At 44.0% G+C, this 25,306-nt stretch overlaps 1 protein-coding gene across 5 annotated transcripts in view; it reads left to right on the top strand.

The window, feature by feature from the left end:
• LOC127004502 (ras and EF-hand domain-containing protein-like) overlaps window positions 1-25,306 on the top strand; it is a 145,661-nt gene that overhangs the window by 1,728 nt on the left and 118,627 nt on the right. For 3 of the 5 annotated variants that reach the window (XM_050872283.1, XM_050872284.1, XM_050872280.1), the window contains exons 1-5: window positions 321-472; window positions 6,052-6,543; window positions 10,321-10,519; window positions 11,184-11,348; window positions 24,871-25,023. In XM_050872283.1, the coding sequence (XP_050728240.1) occupies window positions 6,426-6,543; window positions 10,321-10,519; window positions 11,184-11,348; window positions 24,871-25,023 (635 nt within the window). In that variant the 5' untranslated portion in view covers window positions 321-472; window positions 6,052-6,425. The other 2 variants (XM_050872281.1, XM_050872282.1) reach the window with 2 other exon arrangements.

Genomic DNA, 25,306 nt, shown 5'->3' with positions numbered 1-25,306 from the left:
GATGAGTATATTATTTCTGCTCGATATACAATACTACTACTAATAATAGCCAAGTGTTCATTTGTGTACAAGGAGAAGCTAGAATGAAAAAAAAAAAAGGTAAACTAAACATGAACACCATTCAAAACCCTCCCCAAACCCTTCCATTCCTCCGTCCCGCACGCGCTGCCCTTCTGGCACACCTGTCCACTCACCCCCACACCTGCTCGTCTGCGTCACCTCCCTCCCACCTGTTGGATCGCGCGGGCAGGTGAGGTGGGTGAGTCGCGCCGCCCCAGTCACTCGTCGCGCGCTGGAGCACCAACAAACCGGTGAGCCAGTCAGTCAGTCAGTCAGTCAGCCGCCAGGTGGTAAACTCTGCCAGTGCAATGATAAGTGTCGCTGAGTGTTCCTCGTTGCCCTCGCTGGAAAGTTTGTAATTATTCATCTCGTCTACAAGGGAGTGTAACGAGAAAGAAAAGAACGAAAGAATGTGAGTTGGTGTGTAGTTAGGTGTTTCTTAGTTACGTTCGTGTTTGATTTTATGATGTTATTTTTATTTCGTATGGTTTTGTGTGTATATTTGTTTGTTTGTATTTTGTCTAGTGTTGATTTCCGTTTTGGTCACCTCACGCTCATGTAGCTACTATTGTTTCTGTATTTATTGCTTTGTGTATTGCGAAGGAGAGAAATATGAAAGAAAAGGTTATGCTATTAAACAGATTTCCGTAGAGTTTTAAGCTATGCAAGTTCAATGTAATAATTTGTATAGGTTGAGTGGAGGTTAGCTTATTCTGTTGCCGCGTATAATTTTCAACAGTTAACCGAGGAAAATCCGCAATAAAACGATCGACAATAACAGAAAAGACGTGTAAAAGTGAACAAGAGAGATTCGTTCTTATTCGCTTGTCGAGTCAAATCACGGGAGGGAAGCAAAATGGAAATAGAAGAGGAGAGAGGAAACGCGTGTCGAATAAAATGATGCAAGAGAGAGAGATGGAAGGGAAAAGACGAAACGATAGATAGATTGACAGAAAGATAGACAGTGATAGTATAGAAATAGCAAGAAAAGGAAATATAAGAATAGAGCGAGAGGATAAGAAACTAAAGAAAAAAAGATGATTCAAAAGGGTGTATAAGAGAAAGGAAAATAGAGAAGAGGAGAAGGGGATGCGAGAGAGAGAAGCGACAATTAAGGTGCGAAAGAGAGACGCGAGAACAGACTTAATCCTCTTATCTGCCTCACGATAGCTATAATCTCACCTGCGTTTTTTTATTACAGGTAGCGGCTTACTAAGTGTTAGGTGTGGATGCCTGTTTGTTTGTTTGTTTGTTTGTTTGTCTGAGTTTGTGCGTGCGTGTATTTGTGTTTGTGTGTGTGTGTGTGTGCGCGACATTACTCACATAAACACCCACATACACACATACTTTGGTCGACACCCGCATCACACACACACACACACACACACACACACACACACACACACACACACACACACACACACACACAGATCTCGACACTACTCTTTTTTTTTTCTGTTTATTCCCCGCATCATACTGCAGCTACACGTGTCTTCAATCCCCTCCCTCTGTCTGTTGGTTTATTTAGTGTCCATGGGTTGGCCGCACGTTCCCGTTTGTCTGTCTGCTTTGTGTTTGTTACTAAGAACTAAGATGCCGGGCAATACTGTATGATGATATTGATGCTGATGATAATGATTGTAAGTCTGTAACGGGGAGGAGGAGGAAGAGGAAGAGGAAGAGGAGGAGGAGGAGGAAGGGGAGGATAATTCGAAGGGTGAGAAAGCACGACCTTGAGTTTGTATTATATTATGCTGTTGACGAAGGGCCTTGAGAGAGAGAGAGAGAGAGAGAGAGAGAGAGAGAGAGAGATAATGCTTTGACTCATCTATTCTTTAAGGTAAACTGTCTTTCACTTATCTATCTTTTGTGTATATCTATCTACATACATATTTATCTATTTATCATTTGTATCTGTATTTCTTCATCTATCTGTCTATCGTGTATATCTATCTATCTATCTATCTATATGTCTGTCTGTATTAATTTATATGTCTATCCGTGAATCTAAGTTTATATATTTTTCTAGTCGCCTTTCTCTCAGTTTCCCCCACCAGTCCGATTAGAGAAAGGTTGAACATAATCCAGAAATCCGAGCCTTCATTCCACCTCGCGACGTGCCCTGACATATTATTGACAGTTTCCTCTCCATGTTTTAAATCTCCTCTCTCCTTTTCTCTCTTATGTAATTTCTCTTTTTGTCCTTGGTTTCTCATTCCTTTTCTTTCGCTTTTCGTTTTTTTTTTGTTTTACTTCCTTTTCATTCCTCCTCGCTTCCTCCACACTCACACGCATTCCTTTTTAAAGTATTTTGAACTGTATTTTGAATCAATCCATTTTTTAGTATATATAAAACTCTTACCCTCTTCTTTCTCGTCGTAATGATCATTTTGCACTATTTTTGTTTGTTTCTCTCTCTCTCTCTCTCTCTCTCTCTCTCTCTCTCTCTCTCTCTCTCTCTCTCTCTCTCTCTCTCTCTCTCTCTCTCTCTCTCTCTCTCTCTCTCTCTCTCTCTCTCTCTCATTAAAATTTCTCTTAATGTTTTCCTACCCTCGCCTCTTCACTTTCAATCTCTTAATCTCGCCTCACACCACAGTCTTTTTTATTATCTCCATCCTTCTCTCTCATTATCTCCCATCAACCATTTCCTTTCCTCTCTCTCCATCCTTTCCTCCATTCCCTTCTCTTATTGTTCCTCGTTCTGTTTCCTCCTTTCTTTACTTCCCTCTTGCTCTGATGCACCTTCCATTTCTCCCTCCTCCTCCTCCTCCCAACCCCGACCCTCCTCCCTCCCCTCATGCCTTGCCAGCCTTCACCTACATAAGCCACACAGGTAAACAGGCCACATTCTCACCTGCCGCGACTCACCTGACACACACTCGCTAACTACCTTTCTCCCTCCCACTTTTCCTCTTTCACTGACTCACCTATTTACCAGCTCACACACTCACACTCCTTCTCTTATTCACACTCTCACTCACACTCATTCACTCCCACTTACTCACTCACTCACTCACTCACTCATCTCGTCTCATCTTATAATATAAATCGTAACAAGCATTTGCGTCAAAGGTGAAGAACGTTGGGAAAGACTTGTGTGATATAGTGTTGTTGTTGTTGTTGTTGTTGTTGTTGTTGTTGTTTTTGTTTTCTTCTTCTTCTTCTTCTTCTTCTTCTTCTTCTTCTTCTTCTTCTTCTTCTTCTTCTTCTTCTTCTTCTTCTTCTTCTTCTTCTTCTTCTTCTTCTTCTTCTTCTTCTTCTTCTTCTTCTTCTTCTTCTTCTTCTTCTTCTTCTTCGAGAGAGAGAGAGAGAGAGCGGCGTAGGAGTGTGCTTGATTCTCTCTCTCTTTGGGAAGTTGAAAGGAAAAAAAAATGTCGGTGCAATTTATTACTTTCTCTCTTCCGTTTAATTTCAATGCCGGAGACCGTGTGAGAAAACCGCATTACCTGCCAGGTGTGCCCCGTAATTATGCGCCTCGCTCGGGAATGCTTTACCTGGGGAATTTTCGGGTTCCTTTCATTCCCATCCTGCCTCTGCCGTCTGTTCATTTCTCTTTTCGTAATGACGTCTTTCTTATGCTACACAGACTTTTCCTTTCGTCTTTTTTCCCCGCGAAGATCTTACTCGGCTTTCATCTCCTTTTTCTTCTCCTGTTTTTTTCATATTTTCTTCTTTCTTTTCATATCTTGTTCTTGTTCTTGTTCTTCTTGTTCTTCTTGTTCTTCTTCTAGTTCTTCTTCTTTCTTATTCTTTTTTCTTTTTCAGTTTTTCTTTTCTTCTTTCCTCCTCCTCCTCCTCCTCCTTATTCTCGTCCTTCTCGTCCTCCTTCTCCTTCTCCTCCTCCTCCTCCTCCCTCTAATAATAATAATAATAATAATAATAATAATAATAATAATAATAATAATAATAATAATAATAATAATAATAATAATAATAGCAATAACAATAACAATAACAATATTCCCTCCACACCTTTTTCTCCTCCTCCTCTTTTTTCTTCCTCTCCTCGTTCTTGGCAGCTTCTTCCTTTATCCCTTTCCTTTTTTGCCAATCCCTTCCTCTAATCCTGATCTCCATCCTCCTCCTTCCTTTCCCACATACTTTCACCTTCTCTCTCCCTATCTCACTATTTCCGTCCCTTTCCTGTCTCTTCTCGGCACTCTCCTTCTGTCTCTTTTCATCCTACGCCTCCTCCGCCACCTCCTCCTTCTTATCCCTTTATGGAGAGAGGCACTTCAGGTCGCCCTCCAAGATCCCTGCGTGCTTATCGTGGGCTATTGTGCATTTGTAACCTGCCTCATGCTCTCCTCACTCACTGCCTCTGTCTAACTTCTCGCTCATCTCTCCGGTATAGTCTTAGGTTCTTTACGTAATTTTTTTCTTTCCCCCTCTCTCTCCATCTTGTCTATTTATCTGTCTATCTATCTGTCTATCTATCTACCTATCTGTTTATCTATCTATCTATTTACCTGTCTACCTATCTCCTCCACCTCCTCTTAATCCTTCTTCTCTTCCTCCTATTCTATTCACCTAAATGTATTCTGACCTGAGAGAGAGAGAGAGAGAGAGAGAGAGAGAGAGAGAGAGAGAGAGAGAGAGAGAGAGAGAGAGAGAGAGAGAGAGAGAGAGAGAGAGAGAGAGAGAGAGAGAGAGAGAGAGAGAGTGGGGGTCACTCTAACTAAACCTTCACTAATTCACCTTCGTAACATATACCTGCTTAGGGGGATCGTCAGGCCGTGTGCAGCCACCTGAAAATTCCTTTACACGTGTCTCCAGGTGCACGCCGACAACTCTGCCTCCCCCCCCCCCCCCAACACGCCCCCTCCTTCCCCCCACCCCCTTCACACCTGTGGCTGTGCCCTCCTCACCTGCGTTTCCTCACCTGTGCTCCACTAATAAGGTGTTGAGCACGTGATCTCGCCACTCACGTCACACGAATTCATGTCAGATTTATTCTTTCTCTCTCTCTCTTGCTCGCTCGCTCGCCCACACCCCTCCACGCTCCCCCCCCCCCCCACACACACACCTACACACACACACTTACACACGCATTGCTAAGGCATCGACCCCCTTATACAGCAAAATTATACATAATATTGATAGGTAATACACGTAATTAAGACGAGAGAGAGAGAGAGAGAGAGAGAGAGAGAGAGAGAGAGAGAGAGAGAGAGAGAGAGAGAGAGAGAGAGAGATTGGGAAAAAACTATGTATAGACTAGTCACTAGTGTAATGTATATTTTTTCTGTCTGCCTTTGTCATTTAAAAGTTTCACAATGGCTGGTGTGTGTGTGTGTGTGGGGGGGGGTTGTGTGGGGGGGTGTAGGTGTGTGGGGGGGTGGATGGGTATTGATAGGTAGTCTTGGATGTGTTTAGAGCGGTGTGGGCAAAAGTATCATGTGTTTGTGTGGATGAGTGTGGGTGTGGGTGTCAGAAGCTTCAGTGTAATTGGTTCTGTGTGGGTGACAATTAAGAAGCGTTGCAGCGAGAGTGGGAGTGCTGCTTCGTTATGGAAAGTGATGTGTTAATACTTGGCCTCTTTTCGATATCGTAAATACTCTCCAGTCTGCTTCATAGTGCGTTACATAATTAGCCATCGTTGCAGATAGCATCCTACGCTATTTGTTTGTACATATGTGTGTCCTAGACTGCTTTTAGTGTTTATTTTATCATGGGAAAAAATACACTAATTTTTTGGTTGTTTTATGAGAGCGCATGTTGTCGCACGTGTCTCCATCGCCATATACTGCTTGTCTGTACAAAAGTTTTAGGGTTTTCGCCTCATAATCAGTGGACATTTTATTGATTTTCCCTAGTAAGGAAAAAGGCGTTTCCGTTTATGATTAGAAAAAGTGTTTACGAACGCCTAAATCTTCTGTGCCTTGGTAAAGTACAGTGACCTTGTAGTGCTCTGAATATTGACATTAATTTGCAATCTTGTCCTTGACGTTAATTTTTCTGCCTCTAATTTTTTCCATTGATCTGTTTCAGGCGTTACAATCAGTGCTATTGAAAAGCAGCCCACACTCCTCCCACTCGCTCGCTCCCATAAGTGTATGCAAGGAGGCGCAGTAGCAAACAGGACTTGGTAAAAGACTGAGTGATCCAGGAGAGTGTAATATTGAAAGTGGCTTTGTCTTGTGTGGATTCGTGGAGCACCAAGTGAACAAGTGAAAAGTATAAGACAGAGAAGACAGTAGTGGTGATGTGTGGTGAGGGTACAAGGAGTGGAGGACTGCAGTAAAACATCAAACTCAAATTCAACATTGGGAATTGGGAGTGAGAGAGTAAATCCTTGACTCCCGGCCGGCGATGAGCGGTTGAAAGGAGACGACGAGGCGCTGGTAAAGGAAAAGGAAGAGAAGATGAACAACACCAGCAACGATAACAGTAACAATAACAGCAACAACATGGCGACAGCTGCGACGACGGCGGCGGCATCACAACAGCTCCTGGCCCTGTTTAGTGCCTGCGATAAACAAGGTTGGTGGTGCAGAGGCTTGTTGAGGAAGATTAAAGTGTACATTTTGGTCACATTAGCATCGGAAATATGCCCCGTCCATTTCAAATTAGTAATCAACAATATAATTTAACCTTCCCTTACACGAGCTTGCGGGTGGACTGACCAATGGTATGTCCCTCCTCCTTCAATTACTGTATATCATTGGCCAGTCCACAAGCATATCCTGTTTCCTCGCCAACATAGCTTCATGTGATGGGGTGTTATTAGTAGCTAGGTATTTAGGTAAGGTTTAAATAATATGGGGAAGAATATAAAGCGGGGTGATATAAAGCGAGGAAAGTCAGTATTAAGAGTGTAAGCAAAACATAGTAATTAGGAACCATAATGACGCATCAAAAGAAGCGTAAAGACTGGTTTGAAGAGGAAGAATCAATACGGTGCAGCGCTGGATGAAAGCAGTGACCTTTTTCCTCTTCCTTTTGTTGCTGTCACGTGGTCGAGGGGTGTGACCTCTCCTCTGCCCTGTCTTGCTCTCACATGGGCCAGGGCGGGGCAGAGTGAGGTGACGGCTCTTCGACGGTCATGACCTCCCTTCAGCAGCCCACTTGTTACCGTCACCCCTCCACCTTCCCTCGTCAGACCATGCCTCCCTCCCTTCCACATGGCACCCGTCCCCTACACTCTTCACCTGGCTCACCTGCACGCTCACCACTGGCCTCCCCCGCACACCTTCACACACATCTGATTTACACCTTATCATCACTCTCAATACTGACTCATTCATACCGTCTCTTTACTGCACCGGCCTGCGTGGGAGGAAGGGGAAGGGAAGGGTAAGAGGATGATAAGGGAATTTATTAAGTGAGAAGAGAGCTCAGAGGTGTTGCCTAGCGCTGCAGCACCTTTAGACACGCGATAGCAAAACAATATAGAGATGTCAGAGGTCAGAGCTGTCACCCGTGCTGTCTGTGCCGCTTTGAGCCATCATGACAGCCTTCCAGAACACATCTAATGCCAATACGTCAAAATCACACGCGATAAACGTAAAAACCTTTTCTCTTCCCCGATTTCTCAGTTTATCAGTTTTCTTTGTTGACTAGGTTTTCAGTTTTCTTTCTTGTCAGCAGTTTTTTTTCTTGACAGTTTTTAGCCTTTCAGTTTTTTTTCTTGACAGTTTTCAGCCTTTCAGTTTTCTTTCTTGACAGTTTTCAGCCTTTCAGTTTTCTTTCTTGACAGTTTTCAGCCTTTCAGTTTTTTTTCTTGACAGTTTTCAGCCTTTCAGTTTTTTTTCTTGACAGTTTTCAGCCTTTCAGTTTTTTTCTTGACAGTTTTCAGCCTTTCATTTTTTTCTTGACAGTTTTCAGCCTTTCAGTTTTCTTTCTTGACAGTTTTCAGCCTTTCAGTTTTCTTTCTTGACACTTTTCAGCCTTTCAGTTTTTTTTCTTGACACTTTTCAGCCTTTCAGTTTTCTTTCTTGACACTTTTCAGCCTTTCAGTTTTTTTTCTTGACAGTTTTTAGCCTTTCAGTTTTTTTTCTTGACAGTTTTCAGCCTTTCATTTTTTTCTTGACAGTTTTCAGCCTTTCAGTTTTTTTCTTGACAGTTTTTAGCCTTTCAGTTTTTTTCTTGACAGTTTTCAGCCTTTCATTTTTTTCTTGACAGTTTTCAGCCTTTCAGTTTTTTTTCTTGACAGTTTTCAGCCTTTCATTTTTTTCTTGACAGTTTTCAGCCTTTCAGTTTTTTTTCTTGACAGTTTTCAGCCTTTCAGTTTTTTTCTTGACAGTTTCAGCCTTTCAGTTTTTTCTTGACAGTTTTAGCCTTTCAGTTTTTTTCTTGACAGTTTTCAGCCTTTCATTTTTCTTGACAGTTTTCAGCCTTTCAGTTTTTTCTTGACAGTTTTCAGCCTTTCAGTTTTTTCTTGACAGTTTTCAGCCTTTCAGTTTTTTCTTGACAGTTTTCAGCCTTTCAGTTTTTTTCTTGACAGTTTACCGCCTTTCAGTTTTTTTATTGACAGTTTTCAGCCTTTCAGTTTTTTTTCTTGACAGTTTTCAGCCTTTCATTTTTTTCTTGACAGTTTTCAGCCTTTCATTTTTTTTCTTGACAGTTTTCAGCCTTTCAGTTTTTTTTCTTGACAGTTTTCAGCCTTTCATTTTTTTCTTGACAGTTTTCAGCCTTTCAGTTTTTTTTCTTGACAGTTTTCAGCCTTTCAGTTTTTTTCTTGACAGTTTTCAGCCTTTCAGTTTTTTTCTTGACAGTTTTCAGCCTTTCATTTTTTTCTTGACAGTTTTCAGCCTTTCAGTTTTTTTCTTGACAGTTTTCAGCCTTTCAGTTTTTTTTCTTGACAGTTTTCAGCCTTTAATTTTTTTTTCTTGACAGTTTTCAGCCTTTCAGTTTTCTTTCTTGACACTTTTCAGCCTTTCAGTTTTTTTTCTTGACACTTTTCAGCCTTTCAGTTTTCTTTCTTGACAGTTTCCTTTCTTGGCTTTCTTTCTGGACTTTCTTGAGTGAGAGCAACAGCCCGTTCTATTCTCGTGCGTGGTTTTGTCGGCGGGATTCACAAAGTATTCAGTATTCAGTAAGGGAACATGTTATAAATGAACTTGTCTGCTTCTTCCACTTTTCACGTCTTCTTCGTTCTTTTAATCGTTAACTCTGTCACTATAGGCTGCAGTTGAAGGTAGAGTATGTATCTAATTCACAAATCAGAGGTGCAGGACATGGGCTTTGAAGGTGTGGGCAAAATTTAAGTAGATATAGGGAGGAACACGCAGACAGAAATGCAAGATCGAAAAAGAGAGGAAAAAAACTTATATGCAGTCGTTTTCTGATAAAAAAAATGTTCGTCGCGAGTTAGATCTCTTCACTGAACAGCACCTCTAACGCCTTGGTTAAACGTGGCCTTGGAAAAAAAAATGTAACCTATTTGACATTATGCTCCGTTTTATTTGAGACTTGTTTTATGACTTCAGCGTGAGGCGGTGACACGGTACACACCTGCTGCCACGTCGAGAGAGAGAGAGAGAGAGAGAGAGAGAGAGAGAGAGAGAGAGAGAGAGAGAGAGAGAGAGAGAGAGAGAGAGAGAGAGAGAGAGAGAATTAATAATGAACCTGAAGTGAAGTAAAATATTGTTAACAAGGCGTCTCATCCGTAATACTTAACAGGAAATGATTATCTTCAGACCAGACACTTGGCTCGGGATCACTTGTAAACCTTAAAAAAAAAAGACTAATGCAGCGCGAATTAAATTTTCACCGTTTCTATTTTCCCAGTAACGCCACTCAGCTCTCCTCTCTCTCTCTCTCTCTCTCTCTCTCTCTCTCTCTCTCTCTCTCTCTCTCTCTCTCTCTCTCTCTCTCTCTCTCTCTCTCTCTCTCTCTCTCTCTCTCTCTCTCTCTCTCTCTCTCTCTCTCTCTCTCTCTCTCTCTCTCTCTCCTCTACTTTTCCATTATTTCCTTCTTTGGTTTAACTGAACGAAACGCTAACAACGGCGACGAATTGCTGACATCTGTTTTTCCTGCAACGCTTCTCATTTTCCTTTTTCTTTTCCGTAATTCTTCTCTTTTCCCCTTCTTTTACATTTTCATATTTTTCCTTCACAACCAGTATTACTTGTTTTTATTGGAAAGCTTCTGTATCCCCTTTCCTGTTTATTTTTTGTTATTCCTTATAGTCTGACTGAGCTAACCGCGCATCCCTTCCCCGACACACACAGGGAAAGGATATATTTCTGCTTTCTTTGGTTTTCCTTACAATATGTAGTGGACTAACCGCACATCCTCTCCTCGGTATACCCACAGGCAAAGGATATATCGTGAAGGAGGAGCTGCGAGACCTCTGCTCGAGTCTGGCCATCGCCGACGAAGACTCCGACGTTATCTTCATCGACCTCGACCGAGACAAGGACGGCAAGATCAGCTACACCGAGTTCTCCAAGGGCTTCGTCGAGTTCTTAAACCGCGACGCCGAAGAAAACACAGACAAGAGGGTTGCCAACGGGTGAGTTTTTTGTTTTTAAGTTGTGGTTTGGGTAAAGGTGCATGGAACGGATAGAGAAAGGTATAGTGGGAGGCAGGCACCCATATTACAAGCTCTTTCTTCCCTGGCAGCTCCCTTGGTATCACTTCCAACAATGCCAATCAGCCAAACTTCCTTCCGTACGAGATTTCTGTGATTTTATGTTAGTATGGTGCACATATGCAAAGGGAAAAAAGCAGTTAGAATTGAAATTTGTGGGATTCAACGAAGGCAAATAACAAAGCTAAGAAGGTGCCGTTAGTTTCTGAGCTGGTAATAGCTGACATCTCTGTGGCTAGCTCGGGTGATTCCTTTAGCACTTTCAGCCTTAGTAAGAGAGTGCTTGGAATACGGCCGTGGGCAATAGGTGGAAGTTGAGAGAAAAGGAATGGGAGGACTGCTGTCTGGTGAGGGATTGGTAAAGGAAGGTGTGAGAGGTTGAGTGGCTGGGGTCTGGTTGCGAGGAAAGGTAAACGATAGCACTGTTATTGTTCATTGTTGCATCGTTTCTTTGAATAATCCACTGAATTTCGTAATACTAATTTATAATCTAAATTTGCTGGACTCTTACGGACTTTATATCCAGTTTCCACCACCGGCTTTCACGTAACACAAGGGCGTCACATCACACTTGTCTAACCCCCAGAGGCAACATGGGGCAGGAGGAGGAAAATGTCGAGGAGGGTGAGCCGAGGGAAGCGGAGCAGAGCGTGGGCGGGAGTGCGAGGCGGAGGGAGAGCGTGCACCAGGCGTGGAGCGTCCTCACCAATAACCTTCCTGACCTCACCAAGGCCACGCTGGGAGCCAAAAGGTGAGTCTTGGTGACATGATGGAGGGGACAGGTACATTAGGGGAGAGAGAGAGAGAGAGAGAGAGAGAGAGAGAGAGAGAGAGAGAGAGAGAGAGAGAGAGAGAGAGAGAGAGAGAGAGAGAGAGAGAGAGAGAGAGAGCGAGAGAGAGAGAGAGAGAGAGAGAGAGAGAGAGAGAGAGAGAGAGAGAGAGAGAGAGAGAGAGAGAGAAGGTCAGAGGGCAAGGGAGGGAAGGAGAGGGGATGTACAGGTAACGATGAGAAGAAGATGGAAAGTCTTAGGTCAGGAGGAATACATAGGAATATACATAGGTAGAACAGACACCAGAAGACCTATCGGTCTATGGCGAGGGTGTCTGTTTACTACCGCTACTACTAGTAATCTACGTGTGGTAGGACAGGACAGAATAGATGAAGGCTCCTCTCCACCCACCTCTCCCTCCGGCAACGTGCCGGCAGGAAATAGTTAGAAGAGAACACCATGTACCTTTAAGGAATAAAGGGACATAGAAATTTTACAGTAAAGAGAGAAATAATAGGAAATTACTACCCTTAACTTACACTACTGGTAACCTAAGCTATGGGGGAAAATGGCTTCATTACATAAGAACATAAGAACATAGAAACACAGGGAGACTGAAAGAGGCCGAGTGGCCTACACAGGGCAGCCCCAGAATTCCCCCTAATACTCACGATGAGTGAGGTGTAGTTTCAGGGGCACAGGTGGAGGCTTGATCCTCGTTTTACCGGCGGTACTATACACGCACTACTACCTTGTCACCTTACTGCACCCACACCTCACTCCACCTGTCATGCGGACATTAACTGTTGCTTTACTCTATTGTTAACTTACGCTACTTACAATCTAGGTTGTGGGGGAGAATAATATGGATTTAGGTTGAGGTCTTGCTGCAATCTGTCTGAAAGCATGCGAAGAAGGGTCAGTATAATCTTATTTCCCTGAAGTACTTATCCAATGAAGACTTGAAGCTATTGATACTCTGTGCGCTATCTACTGACGGTGGGAGTCTATTCCATGGAATAGACTCCCACTGCAGTGATCGACGACACTATTATTGAAAAAAACTTCGCACCAATTTGTTACATCGGTTTCCTTTGAACTTCATACCGTTGCTGCGTGTTATTGTGTTGGTGTCTCTCTGAAATAGACTATCTGGGTTAATGTTGTCGAATCCATTAAGGATTTTGAACACTTCAATAAAGTCCCCTCTTATCCTTCGCTTTTTTAGGGAAAATATATCTAAACGCTTTAAACGCTCGTCATATGGCAAGTTTCGGAGCGTTGGAATTTGTTTGGTTGCTCGTCGCTGTATCTTTTCTAGCAAAACTTGATCTTTGATATAGTTCGGTGACCAGAACTGAACGGCGTATTCTAGGTGTGGTCTTACAAATGCTAAATATAATCTCTTCATAAGAAGAGGAATCAGGGAAAAAAAGAGGAAGGGCAAAGGTCAGGAGGCAAGGAAAGGGAAGGAAAGGGGGAGAGAGAAAAAGAATAGCGTAAGAGGAAAAGAAGGAAGAGGAAGAGGGAAAGGGTCAGGAAGAACGGGACGGGGAAGAAAAGGGAAAGTAAAAGTCACGACAAAAGGTATGGAAGGGAGGAAAAAGGAGGGAGAAAGAGGGGAAAGGAAGGAAGGAAGAGGGAGAGGAGAAGAAAGGGACAGAAGGAAAAGAACTAGGAGAGAGAGGGAAAGTGAAGGTCAAGGCAAAAGGGAGTGAGGTGGAAAATAGGTCAAGAGGAAAAGAAAAGAGAAAAAGGAAAAGGAAGGAAGGAATAAGGAGATGGGGAGGAAGGGTCAGAAGGAAAATGAATAGGACAGTAAGGGAGAGTAAAGGTCAAGGTAAAAGAGAGTGAGGTAAAAAGTACATCAGGAAGAAATGAAGGGAGAAAGAAGAGGAAGCAATGAAGGACAGAAAAGGGAGAAGGGAGAGGGGGGAAGAAAAGACCAAAAAAAACCCGACTAGGGGAAAGAGGGAAAGTAAAGGTCAAGGTGAAAGAGACTGAGATGAAAAATAGATAAGGATGAAAAGAGGGGAGAAGGAGGAGGAAGGATGAAGGAGAGAGGGGAGAGGGGGAAGAAAGACCCAGGATGAAAAAAAAGGAAAAGGGGGTGAAGGCCATTGCAAGAGAGTGATGTGAAAAACAGCTCTAGAGGAAAAGAAGAGAGAGGGAGAGAGGAAGAAGCGGAAAATGAGGAGGAGGCAGCACAGGAAATCGAGGGGAAGTCTGTCTTGCGAGTTAAGGGCATCAACAAGTCGGTGTGTCACGGCCTCCCTCACCTTGACGCACCTGGGAAGTCTGGCGTTGCAAGTGTTTGGCGCGGCAGGAGGAGGAGAAAGAGGCGGATTGGGAGAAAATTATATGATTGGGAAGTGTGTGGCTCTCGATAGTTTATAGGGTCGTATTATAAGACATTTCGCCGCTCAAAAACACAAATTTAACAAGGCTTTCGTAGGAGTTTTGGGCATTTCCAGGAGTAGTTTTAGGACCCTGGTGGTAGTTTGGCCCTTCTTCTGTACCGTGAACCTCAAGAAACACTCATTTAGAACCCGAGGGCCGTATTACTAAAGAATCATTTCGTCGCCCAAGAACACATATTTGACAAGGCTTCCGTAGGAGTTTAAGGCATTTTCAGAAGCAGTTTCATGACCCTGGTGGTAGTTTGGCCCTTCTTCTGTGCCGTGAACCTCAAGAAACACTCATTTAGAACCCGAGGGCCGTATTACTAAAGAATCATTTCGCCGCTCAAAAACACAAATTTAACAAGGCTTTCGTAGGAGTTTTGGGCATTTCCAGGAGTAGTTTTAGGACCCTGGTGGTAGTTTGGCCCTTCTTCTGTACCGTGAACCTCAAGAAACACTCATTTAGAACCCGAGGGCCGTATTACTAAACATTTCGTCGCCCAAGCACACATATTTGACAAGGCTTTCGTAGGAGTTTTAGGCATTTTCAGAAGCAGTTTTATGACCCTGGTAGTAGTTTGACCCCCCTTCTGTACCGTGAACCTAAAGAAACACTCCTTAGAACCAAATTGATCTTCTCTTTGACCTTTAGAAATACTGATGTGGGAAGCGAAAGTGTCTTATAATACCGACATATATACGAAGGAGCCTTTTTTGTTACTTACTCTGTCGCAGCCTGAGTGACCAACGTTGCCAGATTGTCGTACTCAGCCTCTTATGTTTTCCGATTTCCAACCCCAAAACTGTCTCCTCCACTGGAACAACTACATATATTTATAGTTACCGTTGAAAGGTTTAATTATTTGTCTTTTTTATATTGTTAAATGTCTAAAAACGGTAAATACAATGATGGATACGATAATTTGGCAACGTTGAGCCTGACCATGATGCAGGTGTGTGGCGCGGCGGGAGGAGGAGAAAGAAAATGTATCAACGTGGTGTTATTGAGAAACGTTTGACTTCCATTAAGGGGCTATTACACTGGGCAAATTTTCCGTGGATCTTCAGTCAAACCACGATTTCCGCTGGCGTGGTTCTCATATTTGCTTGGTTTTCTGACGTGGCCACGATCTTTCAAAGCTACGGTAGATTTCACTGAAGGACGACGGCATTACTCACCATCTTCATCAGCAGCAATAACAACAAACAATTGAGAACCACGCCAGCGGAAATCGTGGTTTGACTGATGATCCACTGAAAATTTGCCCAGTGTAATAGCCCCTTTAATTTATACACGAATCACTCTTGTTTACTATTTACTATTGCAGCTTAAACATGATGCAGGTGACGAAATTGATTTGGCTTGACCGAAGAATATTAGCGCGCGTTTACTTGACTTGTAAAGACAAAGAAAAATGCATAAAAAATAATGTTAACACTAAAACTGATTTCGGGAGCTGTTTAAATGATTTGCTCAGTGTGCTCATTATTGGTTAGTAATTTGTTTGAGAATTATTGCTGATATGATTTAGGTTAATTATACCGCCTTTGTCTATAGCTGGGAGAAAGAAGAGGGAGCAAGAAGGGAAAGAAGAGGGAGAAGGGAGAGGAGAAGAGAAGACCAGGAAAAAATGACTAGGGGAGAGAGAGAAAGTAAAGGTCAAGGTAAAAGAGAGTGAGGTGAAAAATGGATAAGGAGGAAAAGAGGGGAGAAGGAGGAGGAAGGATAAAGGAGAGAGGGGAGAGGGGGAAGAAAGCGCCAGGATAAAAAAAGGAAAAGGAGATGAAGGCCATTGCAAAAGAGTGAGGCGAAAAACTGCTCAAGAGGAAAAGAAAAGGTTAATTATTCCGCTTTTGTCTCTCTGGGAAGGACGTTTTGCAGGGAGACGCATCTATATTGTCCTGAACCTTATGTAATACAGGGTGAAACAGGGATAACAAAGCTTTGCACCAACATTCCGTAAAAATTAAGATTACGTTGGGTGTGGGTGGTGTTTGTGTGGGTGAAGGTGTGAACGATGGAGCGGGTGCGTGGGAGATAGTGTGGGCGTGTGGGCGTGGGTGTGGGTGTGGGTGGTGTTTGTGTGGGTGAAGGTGTGAACGATGGATTGGGTGCGTGGGAGATAGTGTGGGCGTGTGGGCGTGGGTGTGGGTGTGGATGGTGTGGGTGTACAGATTATGACGAAAAAGGTTACAGATAGCCAGCCAGCCAATCAGCCAGGCAGCCGGGCACCGATAAAACGACACAATCACTATTCATTATGGGGCGAATTGCAGGGCCATTACACCGGTCCAGGTTATCGGGTTTGGCCATGAATGCTTTTATTTTTACATAGCATCATCATCATCATCATCAGGTTGGGAAGGTATTTTTTTTTCCATTTCATCTCCACCATCAGCATCAAGAGATTGTGAATATTCTTTTTTTTTTTTGCCATCGTAACATAACATGACTAGCTGTAACAGGGTATAAATATTTTTGTCTATGTACGTTATCTCCTCCTCAACCACCACCACCACCACCATCATCATCATCATCGTCATCATCATCATCGTTGCGCATTGACATCAGACGAGAAGGAACGCGACTCTGTGTAGGCGTTTCGAGTGTCTGATGCGTTTTTTTCAGTTCTCTCAGTTTATCCTCTCCTTTCGTCACGCTCGAGGCTCTGCAGGCGACACGAGGCGAGGAATTCACAGTAAAAGCTCGTTATTAACAGACCTGACTCTTGTGGGGGTGGGTGGAGGGAGGATGGTCAGGGTGTGTGTCTGAGTGGTGTGTGTCTGAGTGGTGTGAATAATGGAGTGGATGTGTGTGGGTGATTATGTGGGTGTGGGTAGTTAGGAGAGAGAAATAGAAAACCGGTTAGAATTAGATACAGAGACAAAGACTACTGACTTATACAAACACACAAAAAGAGTTATGTCGAGTAATTATGCAGTATTGGTGAATCCTAGCACGATAAGTAGCAATGTAACCACAGACACAAGGAAGGGAGAGGCTTTTCGTAGAGTGGGGCAAGAAAATGACAATGAAGTGTTTAACGAAGAGGAAGAAACGCAACATGGAAGTGGGTTGAGAAATATCAGTAGAATTAAACGTTGAATATAGTGGATGACGAAGCGTAGGAAGGGATAGGTGGGTGAGAATGAGAGTGGAAAGGGGTGCATGGGGAAGTGGATGAAGGAATGGGAGGGTGAAAAAGTGGGCGAGTCTAGATGTGAGCTTAAAAAAATATTAGTGGAGCGTTGAACAAAGTGGATAAAGTGGAGGAGCAGCTACGTGGAGTGTTCAGTAAAGTGGATTAAAAAGAAGCGAAACTGTTTAATGAAGATTACAGTGAAGTGAAGTAGATTTTTTGAACGACAACCGAGCAATTGAATGCAAACACACACACACACACACACACACACACACACACACACACACACACACACACACACACACACACACACACACACACACACACACACACACACACACACACACACACACACACACACACACACACACCTGAGAGCAAGTCAAGTCAATCAAGCGCACCTCATACTACCGCGCCGTGTCACCTGAGCCTCACAACCTTTCTTTCACCTTTCGGGAACACAGGTGACAGGTGGTGGAGGTGAGGACTGTGGGACGATTGGTAATGTGCGTGGTGGGTGGTGTAGCTGGTGGTGAGACTTGGTGGTGAAATACGGGGCGGGTGGTGATTGGTGATGAGTGATGGTGAAGAAGGTAGAGGATACAGACACAAGTGATGCGACAGTGATGATGGGTGATGGAGATGATAGTTTAGCGTAAGGAACAGTAACAAAAAGGACATGCGATCAACCATAAACAGATGAGGATGACGGTAAAGGTTGTTAGCTATTCAAATGATGGGGATTGTGTAGGCAGTGGAGGGCACAGGCGATAAAGCAACCAGGTAATATATTGTGCACTCAGGAGGCGGGAAGTGCAAGACGAGGCGGTGATTTTATTGTCCGCCGCTGCAACACTCAAGGCAAAGACGACGCAGACTAGGCGGGGTGGCGTTGGACGTGCAGGTGCATAGGAGGAGACGGTTCTTATTAACTTTGCATATTATCACCTCTCGCTCCCCCAACAAGGCCATTCCTTTGTTAACTTCAAGCGCTGCAACCTCTCCCGCCTACATAAAAACCAGTCGTCTCTTGTTAACTTTGAATATTCTAAAGCCTCTCTGCCCTCTTCAAAGCCTCCTGTGTCCTTGTCGAGTCCCTTAGATGTTGTTTTGGTCCCTGGGAGTCAATATCCTTCTGGTCAATAGATTCCACGAAGATGTTTAAATATACTGTGTCAGGTTGGCTGGTGGTGCGTGGTCCTTCAGGCGAAAGTGTCTCTTCTTGTAGACATCAGGATAATAAACAAGGAGAGTGGGCGTGGACAGGCTGAGGAAGTGAGTGGAAGAATGTACTGTTTGGCTGGCTGACGTTTGGGTCCTGACAGAGAGGTGGGTGAGAAAGGAGTGGAAGAATGGGTGGTTGGGTTGTTAGGCTATGTATGTTAGGTCTTTCTGTGCACATCTTAGCAGAGTAATAATAGAAGAGTAATGAGGAATGGGAGAGGATGTGAAAGTGGGTGGAAGAATGGATTTTAGTATAGAAGATTGGTTGGTTGGTTGAAATGCCGGGTGCTCATCATAGCAAAATAGTAAACAAGATTGTGTGCGTGTGCGAGATGTTGGATGGCAAGGGAACATAGATAGGGAAGAAGATAGAAGGGTAGGAAGGAGGGAGGAGGATAGATGAGTGAGACCTAGTGTTGGAAAGTGCATGAGGAAGTGTGTGGAGAGATTGGAAGGGTGAGGAGTTGGCTGTATAAAGCGAAGGAAAAGTGAGAAGTCGGTTTGTGAGGAAATGGAAAGATTAGGAATTAGGGAAGAGAATAGGTGGGCAAGAACGAGGGTGAGAAGGTGCATGAGGAAGTGGGTGAAAGAATGGGAGGGTGACAAGGTGGGTAGAGCGAAGGAAAAGTGAGAAGTCGGTTTGTTAATGGTGAAAAAATGAAAAGATTAGGAATTAGGGAAGAGAATAGGTGGGCAAGAACGAAGGTTAAAAGGTGCATGAGGAAGTGGGTGAAAGAATGGGAGGGGGAGAAGGTGGCTGTATTAAGCGAAGGAAAAGTGAGAAGTCGGTTGTTAATGGTGAAGAAATGGAAAGGGTAGGAAGGAGGGAAGAGAATAGGTGGGCAAGAACGAGGGTGAAAAGGTGTATGATGAAGTGTATGAAAGAATGGGAAGGGTGAGAAGGCATGTTTAGAAGTGATGGGGTGGTAAAAAGTTGGTTTGAGGACTAGGAGAGAATGCCAGGCTAGGGAGGAGGTTGATGAGAACGAGAGTCAGGAGAGTGGCGAGGTGCAAGAGGGTGTTTGGTATGATTCCGCGTGACACTCTGCATTCCTATCCATTTTTGACGCCCCTCCCATCACTCCTCCAGCAATGATAGACTCGTAAAGGAAAGGCAGGAATGCAATGTAACTTAGTAGCTTTCGTGACGTCAGTGGCTGTCGATATATTCACAGGTGTTCGTTGAGGATGGGGAGAGATGCTATTTTTATTTTGTCTTGTTTTTTTTTATTGTGAATCAGTGAATATATTTGTCTTTTTATGTAGTCGTTGATGATTTGTTTGTGTTCTTGTGTGTTGAGGGTAAGTAATGATTTTTTTATTTGTTTTTGCGTGGATATTCGGAAACATTTGTCTATTTAGTGTTTTTTGTCTATAATTCGAAATAGTTATGTTTTCTCTCTTTATCTTCGCCTGCAATTGAATATACCTGTTTTTTTATCTGTCTTGTGTGCTACGTTCGCTGTTTGTCATGCTTAGTGTTTTCCCGTCTCTCTCTCTCTCTCTCTCTCTCTCTCTCTCTCTCTCTCTCTCTCTCTCTCTCTCTCTCTCTCTCTCTCTCTCTCTCTCTCTCTCTCTCTCTCTCTCTCTCTCTCTCTCTCTCTCTCTCTCTCTCTCTCTCTCTCTCTCTCTCTCTCTCTCCTCTCTCTCTCTCTCTCTCTCTCTCTCTCTCTCTCTCTCTCTCTCTCTCTCTCTCTCTCTCTCTCTCTCTCTCTCTCTCTCTCTCTCTCTCTCTCTCTCTCTCTCTCTCTCTCTTTCTAACTAACGTCCCTCCGTCTTCCCGTCCTTCTACGTTGGCTGTCTTCTTGTCTTTTTATTAATTACGTCTCTCCACTCGCTAAAGTCTTCCCGCTCACTTCCTTCCCGTCTTTCTAACTAATGCCTCCCCTTCGCTGCCTTCCCTTCCTTGCATCTTGCCCTTCATCGACATTCCAGCTCCATACATTTCCATATCCACAATTACTTTTTCTTTATCGCCGTGTTTCCGTGGCTTTAGGCTGTATTTTAAGACACCGTCGCTTCTCACATCAACTATTTCTCAAGGTCAAAGAGGGGATCAATCGGGTTTTCATGAGTGTTTTTTAAGGTTCATGGCACAGAGGAAGGGTCAAACTACCACCAGGGTCATAAAACTACCCCTGGAGAGGCCTACAGCTCCTACGAAAGCCAGGTCAAATATGTGAACTTGGGCGACGAAATGTTTTAAAATACGACCCTTTGACCTTCCTCCTCTTTCCTTCGGCCCCGCAAACCCCCGCTTTGTGCAGCCTTTGTCGTCCCCTCACGCCTTTGTTTGTTATTTAGGTCTCCGTGTCACCTGTCCGTATTTTTACCTGTATTACGTTGTCTGCTTTTATTCTTCTTCTTTTCGTGTTATTTATGTTTTTTGTTATTATTCTGTTTGTCAGTTGTTTCTTTGTATCGTTTTTTATTTATTTTTTATTGTCATTCTTTCGTCTTTTTCTTTTCGTTTGTTTCCTCTCTGTCTCTTTTTCTATTTTTATTTTCTTTCCCTCCTTCCCTCCTTTTTTTCTTTCTTTCTTTCTTTTTTTTTCTTTCTTTGCATGTGTGTGCGCGCGTATTTAAAATGTGTGTAAATATGTGTGTGTGTGTGTGTGTGTGTGTGTGTGTGTGTGTGTGTGTGTGTGTAATTTACCACGGCCTGATCACGAGCTGGACTCGTCATCGCCAACAAGTACCCTCCCGCAAGGCTCATTTTAGTCGATCTCTTAGTACTGCCGGGACCTCACCCCCCTCTCCCCATTGGTCAAGGGCGGACAGTAACCATTCCTTGTCAGCGGAAAAACCCCGGCCTTAGCGGGGCTCGAACCTCCTTCTGTCAGGCCGCGAAGCCTGGTACCGCAAATCTTTAACCGACTGAGCTATCGGAGGTGTGTGTGTGTGTGTGTGTGTGTGTGTGTGTGTGTGTGTGTGTGTGTGTGTGTGTGTGTGTGTGTGTGTGTGTGTGTGTGTGTGTGTGTGTCTCTCTCTCTCTCTCTCTCTCTCTCTCTCTCTCTCTCTCTCTCTCTCTCTCTCTCTCTCTCTCTCTCTCTCTCTCTCTCTCTCTCTCTCTCTCTCTCTCTCTCTCTCTCTCTCTCTCTCTCTCTCTCTCTCCCAGTTACGCAAACACAGGTGTGAGAGGCAATGAGTCATACCTCACCTGCTTACACAAGGTTACATACGTGTCCTCATTCCTGCAGTCACCTGGGCCCCGCAGTTTCTCACGCTTTATATGTTTTACCGTGACTCAGTTCTGCATAAACTTGGTAATTTGTATAATTTCACTCGTATGTATCACTTGACATTATCACTGAAATCTTCGCTTTAATCTCAATCTCCCCACAGTCATCTCTATGATTTTATACTCATCTCTACCATTCTCCATCATTCCTCACTCACTCTCACCACCCTCTCAGTTACTTCTATCACCCCCACTAGTTTTCTCCTCATACCCAGCCTCCATTTCACTGTTATTCACCATCCCACAGTCATCCCCACTGCCCACACTTTCTAACATCGTTCCTCCTCTTCTTCGCTAACTGTATCCCTCATCTCTATCACTACATACTTATCTCTATCCCTACAGTCATCATCGTCATTACTATACTACCCCCTCGGTTATCTCTGTCTCATCCTACCTTCTCCTCACTCCCTCATCTCCCTCTTGTCCATCATCTTCCTCTTCTTCGCCCTCCCTCTTCCACTCATTTCTACCAGTCTCTCACATGTCCCTCTTCATCACACTCTTCTCCACTCATTTCTATCAGTCTCTCACTTGCCTCTCTTCCTCATTTCACAAACGTATTCATCACACCGACCCCAAAATTAACTCTACTTCCGTTTCATTCCTCTCCATCTCCCTTTTTCCCTCACGTTCACCTTCCTTTCGCTCCCTCACAGCCTCCCTCTCTTTCATTATCGCCTCCCATTTAGCGCATTACCTGCCGTCACCGTGACTCTCTCATTATCACCTCATCTCGCCTTCCTGGAAGCTCTCTAAGTTCGAACACAAAATTTCGTGACCCAATATCTGAAAATAGTTTACATCGTGCGTGGTCTTCAAACTTGCTCGCTTGCTCTTTTGATGCCGGATTTATTGCCATCGCCCTAATAACAGCGGCCCATGCATAAAGTTTTTCAGTAACTGCTTACTCATTTTTTTACTGCTTATTTCGGTGAGGTCGTCCTATTTATATCATCCAGCGCATAACGTGTTCATTGCCCTTTGCTTATCTTTTCCTATTTTTACTTGTGGAGCAATATTAATATCAAACTTCGCACGGGTTTTGATATATTTCTTCCCCCTAAGCCTTCAACATGCTGAGGAAGGGGAGGTAACCAAACAGAAGCTCTCTCTATATTGGCATCCTCAGAGGTGGGCCTGGGGTCGTTCCTTGGGGACAGGGGAGTTTACGGGAAGTTAGTATGATGTTGGTGTTTCTGGGGTGGGTCTGGGATGGCTTGGGGCGGCGTGCACTGGGTCGAGGTGGGTTGGGTTAGGGCTGAGGGTTGGATGGGAAGGAAATGAGATGGGACAGGATGCGGGTTTGAATAGAGGTAGATAAAAAAGAAGTCGGTATAACCTTACCTAAGTGCTATGCAACACCCAGCTCAGGAAATCTAGCCATGAAAAAGATTTTGGCGTCTTAGTGAGACCTGACCTCCTTCCAAGAACTAAGCCATTCACCATCCACAGGTTAAGTTCGATCCAGGCTCTTCTCTTCTCTTCTCTTCTCTTCTCTTCTCTTCTCTTTTCTTCCTGTCTGGTCAATAAATAGGTAACTGAGGAAACTTAGGGAAGCTAAACTATGGTATCTCGGATGTTACGCTTGCCTTATGTCCCGCGGTAATGTTTTTTTTTTTTTTTTACCCTCTACAGGCTTAAGAGCGTATGAGACGGAGATGCGCACTGAGGCCACACGCAGCTTAGCTTTTTCTATTTCTTGTGTACGCCCCATTTTCTCCTTTTTTCCTATCATTTTTCCGTCTTTTAGTAACTACGCACAACCTTTTTGTTTTCTTCGCCGTCCTTGACATCAATATTAGTCCTCGTTTTGTTCTTTACTTTCCATGATCTAGAAACACACATAGCCACACCTGTTTTAACACCTGATGCACCCTCCGGACCCTCTCCTATCCGCTCAACCCTTTCCATCCTTTTCTCCCCCTCCCTTTCCCTTTCTACTTCGATTTCCTTTACCATCCTTTTCTCCCCCCTTCCTTTCCCTTTTTACTTCGAGAGCCTTTCCCAGCCTTTTCTCCTCCCCTTTCGTCTCCTTTCCTCTCCGCCCCTTCCCCTCTCCTTCCCTGTTGCCATCCCATTCCTCTCCTATCCTTCCCGTCCTTCTCCTCTCCTCTCCGCCCCTTCCCTATCCCTCCCTTGTTGCTATCCCATTCCTCTCCTATCCTTCCCGTCCTTCTCCTCTCCTCTCCGCCCCTTCCCTATCCCTCCCTTGTTGCTATCCCATTCCTCTCCTATCCTTCCCGTCCTTCTCCTCTCCTCTCTGCCCCTTCCCTTTCCCTCCCTTGTTGCTATCCCATTCCTCTCCTATCCTTCCCGTCCTTCTCCTCTCCTCTCCGCCCCTTCCCTATCCCTCCCTTGTTGCTATCCCATTCCTCTCCTATCCTTCCCTTTCTTCTCCTCTCCTCTCTGCCCCTTCCCCTCCCTTGTTGCCATCCCATTAACATCCGATTCTTCCCATCCTTCTATCCTTACTTCCCCTTCTCTTCCCGCCTCTCCATTCCTCTTTACCCTTTCTTTGTCTCCTCTCCGTCCCGCCCCTCCCCACCGTCCCTTCCCCCAACCGCCGCGCACACCTGTGAGAATGTCGGCCTCCTGTTACCTGCGTCCCTAATAGTGGCAGGTCACAGGTGTTGTAGTCTGTAACACACTTTTTGTAACGTCCAATCTTTTTTTTCTATTTTTGCAAGGTTTATTTTTTTCCTTCTTAGGATAAACGCGGTAAACATTCAAGCTCGAGTTTCGCTTTCAGTTTCACTATCATATTTTTTTTCCACTTGTTTATTAAAGCAGAAGTTATAGGTTACAAGTGTCGCCATTATTGCGTTTCATTTTTAAGGTCCCGAACAGTATTTTCTTTCTGTAATGTTTGTATTATTTTCCTTTAGCCTGTAAAAGTAGTTCACAAGTTTCATTGATTAATTTCTATTCCTTTTTCCTTGTCCTTAAATTGAATTATTTTTTGTGTGTGTTCTCTGTCGTCCTTGGGATGTGTGGGGATGGAGGTCCGAGAGGCCTTTTGAAGTTCCCACAGCTGGTCGATACACGAGGCACCGGAGGGGGCGCGGGGAGGGCTAACCGTGTTAACCCGCATGTCACCGTCAGTGACGTGTCTAGGCAAGGATATTCTTACCCGTCGGTTGAACTATAAGGCCGAGGAAACGAATTTTGAGCACAGAAGCAGCAGACGGCTTTAATAATATATACCACCACATTTTCCCAAGGGCAATTAAATGATAAACGAGGCTGACTTTCATGATAACAAGAATTTGCTTTCATGATAAACAAGACAAACTCTTTCATTCTCACAACTAAGTATACGCCACCGCACCTTCCTTGTAATTCTCTGATGCGAATTCAAAGAAAGACTATTTATCTATCAATCTATCTATCTATGTTTCTCTCTTTCTTTCTCTTACCTTCCCCCCCCTCCCCACCCCCTATATTCTCTCCGTACACCTCCCTCACCACCCTTCCTCCTTCCTCCCTGCAGCGGCGCCCAGATCAAGGAGCTTCTGACGGACCTGCAGAGCCTCCCCACCCCCGAGGACGTGACGAGCCGGGTGAGCTGTGTCCTGTCGACGCTGCTGCAGGAGATCGAGCTACTGCAGGACCACCACAAGAGGCTGGAGGTCCTTTATCAGAAGTAGGTGACGTGGAGAGTTTGTGTTGCGTACTTTGATTTTTTTATTTTTTTATTTACTTCATCGTTCTTTGTTGATTTGGGTATTTGGTTTATTTTTATTTTTTTTGCAAGAAAGGAGACAGCTCAAGGGCACAAAACAAGGAAACAATAATAAAAAAGCCCGCAACTCGCTGCTCCTAAAAAGAATCCAAAGAGGTGCGGCTGTATGTGTTTTTGTTATGTTTGTGCGTGTGTGTGTGTATTTTTTTGTTACTTTTTTTTTTTTTTCTATCGTTCCTTTTGT

Source organism: Eriocheir sinensis, chromosome 28 (assembly GCF_024679095.1).
Source record: "Eriocheir sinensis breed Jianghai 21 chromosome 28, ASM2467909v1, whole genome shotgun sequence".
NCBI classification, from domain to species: domain Eukaryota; kingdom Metazoa; phylum Arthropoda; class Malacostraca; order Decapoda; family Varunidae; genus Eriocheir; species Eriocheir sinensis.
This window is presented reverse-complemented; position numbering and strand designations above follow the sequence as displayed.